Source organism: Aotus nancymaae, unplaced genomic scaffold (assembly GCF_030222135.1).
Source record: "Aotus nancymaae isolate 86718 unplaced genomic scaffold, 86718_ANA_hifiasm-v0.15.2.pri h1tg000059l, whole genome shotgun sequence".
Classification (NCBI taxonomy): Eukaryota; Metazoa; Chordata; class Mammalia; order Primates; family Aotidae; genus Aotus; species Aotus nancymaae.
The window spans coordinates 58,259,340-58,269,369 of NW_026988473.1; the positions used below are offsets into that span (position 1 = coordinate 58,259,340).

The following is a 10,030-nucleotide window of genomic DNA, read 5'->3' on the forward strand; positions in this document are numbered from 1 at the left end:
CACTTCTCTTTCACTCTTGGTAGTGTTTTAAACTGCAAAAACAGCAACAACAAAAGCTAGGGTAATCTCTCTTTATATATATAACTAGTATATGTACCATAGTGGTATATAACTATATATACTCTAACAAGTATAATTTTTATTCATTAACTTGGAGTAGGCAGTAGTTTCAACCTCAAAAATATTGTATTTTTCTATATCAACTGAGAGCCTTGGAAATAACCTCTCAAGTTACATAAAATCACCAGATTGGGAGTATAGAAAAATTAGCAGGAACTGCCAAAATTCTTGTTTTAAAAAGCAAACATAAAGGCTGGGAGTGGTAGCTCATGCTTGCAATCCCAACACTTTGGGAGGCCAAGGGAGGAGAATCACTTCAGGCCAGGAGTTCAAGACCAGTTTGGGCAAGATAGCAAGACCCTGTCTCTACCAACAAAACTAAACAAACAAAACAAAACAAAAAACCCTATCCACACATGGTGGTACACACCCACAGTGCCAACTACTTGGTAGGCTCAGGCAGGAGGATAACTTGAGCCAGGGGTTTGAGGTTAGAGTGAGCTATGATAGAGCCACTGCACTCTAGCCTGGGTGACAGAGCAAGGCCCTGTCTCTTAAAAAGCAAACATTTCACTGGGTTTTAGAGAAGTCACTAGAGAACAGAATGATAGAATCCAGTCTTCAAAATATCAAACTAAACTACAAAATTAACTGTTCATAACTCACCTGAGAAAATAGAACTTTTTCTGATTTGTTTTTTATCTAGGCTGTCACAATCCTAGTTAATACTTAGAGCCAAAAGTGGGGCCTATTTTCTCTAGTTGGTCTTAAAATAAAATAAATAATAGGCATAAAGACTTAGCATTTGTCCAGCAATTGTTCCATGCCAGGCACAATGATAAATAATGTTACATGTTACTCTTAATCCTTCCAACAACCCTATGGAGGTAGGTACTGTTTTTATCATCATTTTACAGATTAGGAAACTAAAGTTCAAAGAGGCAAAGTAACTTGTCCAAGATCAGAGACAATGATTCAAATAGAGAGAGGTCTGTTAAACTCCTGAATTCAGACTGTTAACCACCATGTACTATGACAATTAGTAAAACCTCAATTAGTTAGGGGCTTGGTCTATGTCTTGGTATAATAGATAAAGGAAGTGGTAGGGACAACACAGCATAATGGGAAAAAAGTTGGATAAATAATCAAAACAACTGTGTTCTCGTCCTGGATTTGCTACCTACTAAATTTATGAATACAATCTTGGGTAAGCCACTAGACGTTAGTTTTCTTGTGTTTTAACTGATTTCTCAAGAGTTAACAGTATCATACAAATCTATTTCAAAGCATTGTGTGTGAGAGAATCAAATGAGATATGGTTTGTACGAGACTTCCTGCTCTGACAAAGTTGTAACAATGACAATGGTGAAAAGACAGTGAAGGAGACCAGCATGGGGAGTGGGGTTGGCCAGGTGCTTTGGCCAAAAAGCTTCACGTGCTCTCATTTGAGAATGTTACCTGAAAGACCAGCACAGGGATTCTGACCTCCTACTCCTGTCTCGGTCTGAGCTACCCAAAGAAAGAGATTACTGTTATGAGAACAAGCATGGGTAGCAGGGAGCATGCTGGGCTCTGAAATCAAAGAGAACAAGGTCTGTCCTATTTCCACCAGTAAGCTTGGACTCCAATGACTCTGGACTATGAACAAAAGGAAAACATTTGGCTCTGTCAACGTGGACCCACAGAATACTGGACAACTATGCTATTCCAAAGAGAGACAATAATTATTGAAATGATCATTTATTGTTAAAATTAATACATTCATATATTGTACATTGTCACACTATTTCAAGCTGTTTATATGCAAGCCACATACTTAAAGACAAGCACCAAATTACCTCATTCAGTCACTATTAACAAGATGTCTTGCAAATACCTCTACCCACAAAATGCTTCTCTTCTACATGGCTCTCTCTCACAGTCATGGGGTCTCAAAGTTTCACATAGGGTGACAATGGATTTGGGGGTCACACTGGGCCTCAGAGTCACTCCCTATTCCACATACCTTCTTCTCATGTCACCCTAGAATCAGTATTACTATCACATACATACAGTCATGCAAAGTTTTAAAAGCAGTGTGTTGTGCTGTCTTAGCTCCGTAACGTCACATGATATAAATACAATATTAATATATCCAAACAGTGACATGGTCACAACCACTCTTTCTCACAGTGTTGTAGCCTTCTCGATGTCCCAAGCAGAGAAGGCACAGCACATATTCATACAGACGGTATCATATACAATCACTTATCTTTCATAGTTGGACACTGACAAAGTTGATACATGACTATAGCGCCTCAGCATCCCAAGCCTAATAATCTTTTATGCCACAGTGTGCAGCACTAGAATTTGTTGATTGTATAGCAAAACAATATTAGCTGAGCATCTGCTGCTGTGTGCTACATTCAGTATCTTCTGCAGCCAGTATGTTTTTTCACAGTGATTTTCTGATGTCAAATACGTTGACACACATGTAACATCTCAGTTATCATTTATTTAGTATTTAGAGAGCCTCTACATGTGTAAAGAGAAGGAAGAACTGAAGACATAGAGGGCGGTGGGCATCTCTGATTAACAGTCATGGTGCTACAGACCCAAACTCCTTGAGGGCAGAGTTGGCTCTTGTTCACCATTTTATCCCTAGTGCCTGGAACACTGCCTGGCTCTTAGTAGGCACTCAAAAAAATTATGTGTTGTATGAATTAATGAACTGAAGCATTATTCATATAGTGACCTGTACAGTTACGCAGCATCATTCACATACAGACTATGATATCCACAGTGTCGTGCCCACCCAGTCCCAATGACATGTAAATTTCACACATGGTGGAAGACTGTCACCTAACTCCTCACAGTAAACACCAGCTCACTGAGTCATGTGGTGTTTGACGAACACCCCTTGAAAGGTCAAGACTTGCGTAGCTGCAGTGTCACCGTATTCTCTCCATCTCACTCTCACAGTGTCTCTGTCACAGCACTGTCCACTGTGTCTGTGTCAGTGTGACACAGGGCCTGGGGCCCACACAGCTTTGCACAGCAACTTGTGAGGTGTCACCCCACCCCGCTCTTCCACAGTGTATCAACTTTGCAGTGTGATGCTGGATCTGGGGGGTGCCACTGTGATGGAGTCTGCAGTCCCACACAGTGTGACCCAATCTTTGCTAACACCTCATGCCATGGAGTGTCGGGGTCCCACACAGGGTGACAATGGGTCTAGGGGGTAACACTGTTCCTCAGAGCCACACCCCAACCCACGCCACAGCGTCTTAGTCGCACGGTGCGGCAGTGGGTCTGAGGTTCCATGCAGCATGACAGTGTCACACTTAACCTGAGTCTCCCCCACCCTGCGGCACAGTGTCTCTCACTGAGGCCCCTCGGTCGCTCCCACCCACCTGCCCTCACCTAGTCAGGTCCCGCAGCCGCGCCTCCTCCTCGCGCAGGTACCGCCGCAGCAGCCCCAGGAGCTGGCGCTCGGGCTCCAGGGAGCGAGCCACGCTGGTCAGGGCCGAGAACGTGTCGCCCCGCGCCGCAGCCCTTTCTGGGTCTCCTGTCCCGAGGACCAGCACCGCCAGCAGCGCCGCCAGCCGCGCCCCGGGACCCATTGCCGGCGCTCGCGCGCTTCCCCTCAGACAGTCCTAGCCGCAGCGCCAGACGCTCCCGCCTCGGCCCGCTCCGCCCCGCCCCTGCCCCCGCTCCGCCCCTGCCCCCGCTCCCGCCCCGCCCCCGCGCCCGGCTCAGCCCCGCCCTCTGGCCTCGGCCTGTCGCCTCAGCAGCCCTGTCTCGCCCCACGCCAAGGCAGCTGAGGCAACGGGCAGGGGCCAGAGGAAGCCCCCTGACTCCTTCTTTGCACGCGTCCTGACTGCTTCCTTGTTTCGACGCCTCGCCTTGCTCTCCTCAGCTCCTCGGAATGCGTGGGGGCTTCTTGCTACCTCAGTGTCCGCCGCCCTCCACTAAGTCGCGACTCTGGGAAGGTATTTCCACTATGCCCATCACACTAGGGGAAATTGAGGCGGGGGCTGGGTGAGCGATGAATTCACAGGTCTAAGGCCTTGACCATCCCCAAATATTAACACTATGGTGACAGCATCCCCAAAATATCTGTCCCTCTGGACCATGGAGTGGGAATACACAAACACCACTGGATCCCCACGGGGACCTCCAAGAGAGTCAATTATGAGTATGGGAATAGCTGCGCAGGCAAAGAGCGTCAAGAGGGCAGCAGGGAGGAAAACCCTCACAGAGAGCTGACATCTGAGCCAATTGAAGGATGAGTAGAACTTTGTCAGGATCTAGGACTTACAGAACCTGAAACTCTGGGGTCCTGAAGTCACCGCTTTACATAATATACCTAGAGTCACTTAAGCAAACAAAAATATTGTTATTATTATAACCTATTAGGCTACTTACTCTATTCCCCCCGCCCCCATGTATTTCCCAGGCAATGTTCATTCATTCAACAAATATTTATTAGAACCCATGTTACTGTGCTGAATACACAGAGAAGTAGCAAATGCAATCCTGGACTCAAAGGAGGAGACAGATATGTAAACAAGTAATCACAGTAAAGTACTGTCAGGGTAACTGAGGGTTGTGCAATGTGCTATGGCAACAATGAAGAAGGGACCCCTATGTAGGGGGTGAAGAGGGCTTCACAGAGAAGGTGATGTGTGCTGGTTCAAAAGGATGAAAATAATTAGAAGTCGACAGGCAAGGAAGGCGTGGGCTTTCCTGGCAGAAGGTACCTGTGCATGACAAGGTTTGGAGCTGGTGGAAAACAGTTTGGGTTCCAGAAGTGATGAAAAGTTCCTTGTGCTTGGAACTATCAGATTGTGAAGGGTCTTAGCATGTCATACTAAGAAATTTAGGTGCTCATCCTCTATGAAAATCCAGTGAAAGTTTTGAAGGTGGCAATAATTGTAATAACAATGGCAGCAGTAAACATAGTAGTTAATACTTACTGAGTGTTTCCTGTGCAGCAGGCACCATCCAGAGTATATTTATATGTATTAACTCATTTACTCTCTGTCCAGAGTATTTTGCATGCATTAACTCATTTAATTCTCATGCTGACCCTATAGCCTAGGTAGTATTAGTATTTGTATAGTATTATTGACTCTACTTTGCTGATGAGAAGACTGAGTTGTAGGGACAATCAATAACCTACTCAATGTTTAATCACTTGTGAATTACATTCGAGGTGTGCTGGTAAACCAGCTCTCCAGGAAAACATAAAAGTTTTGATTTGTGGCATTTGCCAATTTGTGTGGTGTCAATTCTCCCACAGTGGTTGATTTCAATATGCGAAGGTGTCATCACTGACTGTGGCTAGATAAAGATGCTAACAGCTCTTGTGAGCTGGGGTGAGCCAGCTCCAGCACACCACTATTTGTGTAGATGTGGAGATGTACCACACAGATTCCCCTTCAAGGAAGGACTTGTTGCACAGCTGCAGGGAATGTGATCAGAAGAGTCTTTAGTGGTCAGCTGCTTTAGGGTCTGTCCTACAGCAGAGAGCAGTCTCACCTAGGGAAATTTCCTTCCTGGGGCAGCCCTAATCCAGCAACGGAGCAAGGTAAGGGATTCAAGGCCTAGCAATTTTGGCCCATCACGAGACGATTCTTACAGGCAATACTAGCTCCAGCATGCCTGCTACCTTGATCAAAGCTTCATCAAGCCTCTTTGACTCTTCCTCTGCCTTTTCCTGCTTCCTTTCCCTTTTGTAGATGCTGATCCCTAAACTCTTGCACCTGAAACTCTGAGTCTCTGTTTCTAGAGAACCCAATCTGTAACATCAATTCAATCAACATACATAGTAAGTAGTAGAGAAAAGGGACTTTAACCCAGATCATGTGGATCCTGATTCCATGTTCTTAATCACTACCAGAGGCACATTTACCTAGAAGGTTTTGAAGATTAAGCTTCAAGGCTCCTAGCTTGCACATACCCTTTTCAACTGAGTAGCCTTCTTATAGAAGGTGTTCTCACCACAGAAGATTAGGGACTGTGGTAGGCAGAATCATGTCCTCCCTCCAAAGATGTGCATGTCTTAATTCCCAAAACCCATGATTGTATTACCTTATATGGCACAAGAGACTTTACAGATGTGATTAAGTTAAGGATCTTGACACTGGAGGATTATGCTGGTTTATCTTGGTAGTCTCGATGCAATCATAAGGGTCCTTAAAAGTCTTAGAAAGAGATGTGACAATGGAAGCAAAGTCAGAAAGATTCAAAGATATTTAACACTATATTGCTGACTATAAAGGTGGAAGAAGAGGCCACCAGTCAAGGATTGTGAACATCTTCTAGAAGCTGGAAAGGCAAGGAAACAGGTTCTCCTCTAGGGCCTCCAAAAGGAACAGAGATCTGCTGACACCTTGAGTTTAGTCCAGTGAAACCATTTCAGACTTCTGAACCCCAGGACTATAAGACAATATATGTATTGTTTTAAGCCACTGTGTTTGTGGTCATTTGTTTCAGCAATAGTGGGAAACTGATAAAGGAACCGAAAGTTATCTGTTTTGTATTAACTCTGTCTCTTCGGCCCATGTGGGCAGTACTTCTCTTAATAAAATTATCTTAGCCGGGCACGGTGGCTCAAGCCTGTAATCCCAGCACTTTGGGAGGCCGAGGCGGGTGGATCACGAGGTCAAGAGATCCAGACCATCCTGGTCAACATGGTGAAACCCCGTCTCTACTAAAATACAAAAAATTAGCTGGGCATGGTGGCGCGTGCCTGTAATCCCAGCTACTCGGGAGGCTGCGGCAGGAGAATTCCTGAACCCAGGAGGCGGAGGTTGCGGTGAGCTGAGATCGAGCCATTGCACTCCAGCCTGGGTAACAAGAGCGAAACTCCGTCTCAAAAAAATAAATAAATAAATAAATAAAATAAAATAAAATAAAATAATCTTAAAACTTTTGAGGGTTTATAAATTTTATTGGAATTATTTCTGTTAGACAAAAAACATATCTATATTTCTTCCCAAGATTTGCCCTTCTCTAACTTGGGCTGAGACTCAGGGTGGTGGTACAACAGTCTTAAAAGTCTTTTAATTTTTTTAGAGATACGGTCTTGCTCTGTTGCTAGGCTGGAGTGCAGTGGCACGATCACAACTCACTATAGTCTTGAACTCCTGGGCTCAATGGATCCTCCTGCCTCAGCCTCCTGAGTAGTTGGGACTACAGGCACATGCTACCATGCACAGTTCATTTTTGTATTTTTTTGTAGAGACAGGGTTTCACCATGTTGCCCAGGCTGGTGTCGAATTCCTGGTCTCAAGTAATCCCCCTAGCTTGGCCTCCCAAAGTGCTGGGATTACAGGTGTGAGCCACCATGTCCAGCCAGCCCTTAGATTCTTAGAAGCATTTTTTTTTCATGGTTGAAATATAAGGTACCCCTTAAGATTCTTAGAGACCTTCTACAAAACCACAATATAACCACCAATATTAGGCAACTAACATTGATAAAATACTAATACCTCTAGTCCACATACCTTCTTCAAATTTCCTTGATTGTACCAATTAAATGTGTTGTCAATCTAGGATCCTATCCAGGACTATTGGTGTGCTTAGTTGTCATATCTCTTTAGTGTTCTTCCATCTGGTACTGTTCCTCAATCTTTCCTTACTCTCTGCTATCTTGACATTTGAAGATAACAGGCCAGTTATTTTTTTGGACTGTCTCTCAATTTGAGTTTGTTTGATGTTTCTCTGTGAGTAGGTGCAACTTTGGCAGAAACACAACAGGAATAATTATTTGTTCTTCTCAGTGCATCATGTTAGGAGGCACAGTATGTTGCTTTGTCCCATTGCTGGTGGTGTTAACTTTCAGTACTTGGTATAACTGATATATGCCTGGTTCCTCCAGCATGAAGTTAATGAAAAAGTATTTTCTACTTATTAATTAGTAGGTTATTACTACTTATTGGCATTCTGTGGTAATATAGAGCTTTCTCTTCTGTGCCAGTTATTAACTAATTCATTTATTTATATCAATATATATGAATTCATACAATTTATTGAATAAATTATAATTAACTATTTATTTTGATGCTCAAATTGTCCTGGAGTTGTCCTGGCCAACCCAAGTTGACTAACTCCTTCAGTATGGCTCTTGTGTCCTTTTGATATATCTCCTTCATTCTCCTCATTCTATACTTCATTATTTATAGGCTATTCCAGGTAATCTTATACTTTCTTTCCCAGCTCCAGTCTTAGAATCAGGCATTTCTCCAAGGAGTGCTGGTTCCTTTTAAAGGAAAAGAGTATTTAGAAACCAAGATTTGGGTGCTGGTGTGCTTACTGTGACTGGGGGATGCTGCTTCCCCCAGGTTCTTTCAGCAGCTAGAGCTAGGAAATTTGTATATAGTTTTAAAAAATTTATTCCTAAGTATAGTCTTCTTTATAAAATTGAAGCATAATTCATATAGTATAAAATTTACTTTTAGTGTACAATTAGTTCATTTTTAGTATTAATGTTATCACAAGATTGTGAAATCATCACAAATATCTGATTCAGGAGTATTTTCTCTACCTCAAAAAGAAACCTTGTACCCCTCAGGAGGCTGAGGCAAGAGAATCACCTGAACCTGGGAGGTGGAGGTTTCAGTGAGCCAAGATCGCGCCACTGTACTACAGCCTGGGTGACAGAGTGAGACTCCATCTCAAAAAAAATAAAAGGAAACCCTGCACCCATTAGCAGTCACTCCTTCATGGCAACCACTAATCTACTTTCCATCTATGTGGATTTTTTTTTATTCTTGGCATTTCATATAAATGGCTTTGTGTGGTTTCTTAATGCTATTGTAAATGAAATGTTTTCTTAATTTTATTTTCAGATTGTTCATTGCAAGTGTATGGAAGTGCAATTGATTTTTGTATATTGAGCTTAAATCTTGTAACCCTTTAGTCTTGTTTAATGGGTCTGTAGTGTTTTTTGTGGATTCCTTATGATTTTACATATAGACAATCATAACATCAGAAAATAGATTACTTCTTCCATTCTAATCTGGATGCTTTTTATTTATTTATTTATTTAGCCAAAATGATTTGGATAGAATCTCTAGTATAATGTTGAATAGAAGTGGCAAGAGAAGATATGCTGGTCTTATTTCAGATCTTAGGGGCAAAGCTTTCAGTCTTCTGCCATTAAGTATGATGTTAGCTGAAGGTTTTTTGTTAATACACTAATCAGGTTGAGGAGGTTCCCTTCTGTTCTTAGTTTGTTGAATGTTTTTAATTTGTAGAATACATGTTCTACATTTGCTGAGATGATCATGTGGTGTTCACTCCTATTTTCTTAACATGGTGTGTTATATTGATTGATTTTTAATGTTGAACTAACCTTGCATTCCTGGGATAAATCTCACTTGCCGTTATGTATAGTCTTGTTCATATGTTGTTGGATTTGGTTTGTTAATATTTTGCTGAGGATTTTTATGTCTATATTCATGAGAGATGTTGGTCTGTGGTTTTCTCTTTATCTCATATCTTTGTCTCTTTTTGTGTCATAATTTTGGTCTCATAAAATGAGTTGGGAAGTGTTCCCTCCTTTTCTATATTTTTGGGTGAGTTTGTAAAGGATTGGAGATATTTGGAAGAATACACCATGAAAATCATTTAAGCCTGGGCTTTTTTTTGTGGGAAGTTTTTTTTATTGCTGAATCAGTATCTTCAGAAATTCTTTTAGGGCAAGCCTGCTGGCAGTGAATTCTCTTAATTTTCTTTCATCTGAGAATGTAGTTATTTTACTTTTATCTGAAATTTATTTTCACTGAATGTAGAATTCTGAATTGACTTTTTCTTTTTTCTTTTCTCCTTCCTTCCTTCCTTCTCTCTATCTCTCTCTCTTTTCTTTCTACAAGGTCTCACTCTTTTGCTCAGGCTAGAGTGCAATGGTGCAATCATGGTTCACTGCAGCCTTGATCTCTGGGCTCTGGCAAAGCCTCCTGAGTAGCTAGATCCATAGGCA

General features: G+C 42.3%; 1 protein-coding gene across 1 annotated transcript in view; it reads right to left on the reverse strand.

The window, feature by feature from the left end:
- Positions 1-3,691, reverse strand: part of P4HA3 (prolyl 4-hydroxylase subunit alpha 3) — a 38,057-nt gene extending 34,366 nt beyond the window's left edge. Inside the window, exon 1 of the mRNA XM_021675192.2 lies at positions 3,463-3,691. Within this exon, the coding sequence (XP_021530867.2) occupies positions 3,463-3,662 (200 nt within the window). The 5' untranslated portion in view covers positions 3,663-3,691. The remainder of the gene's footprint in view (positions 1-3,462) is intronic.
- Between the last annotated feature and the right edge of the window lie 6,339 nt (positions 3,692-10,030).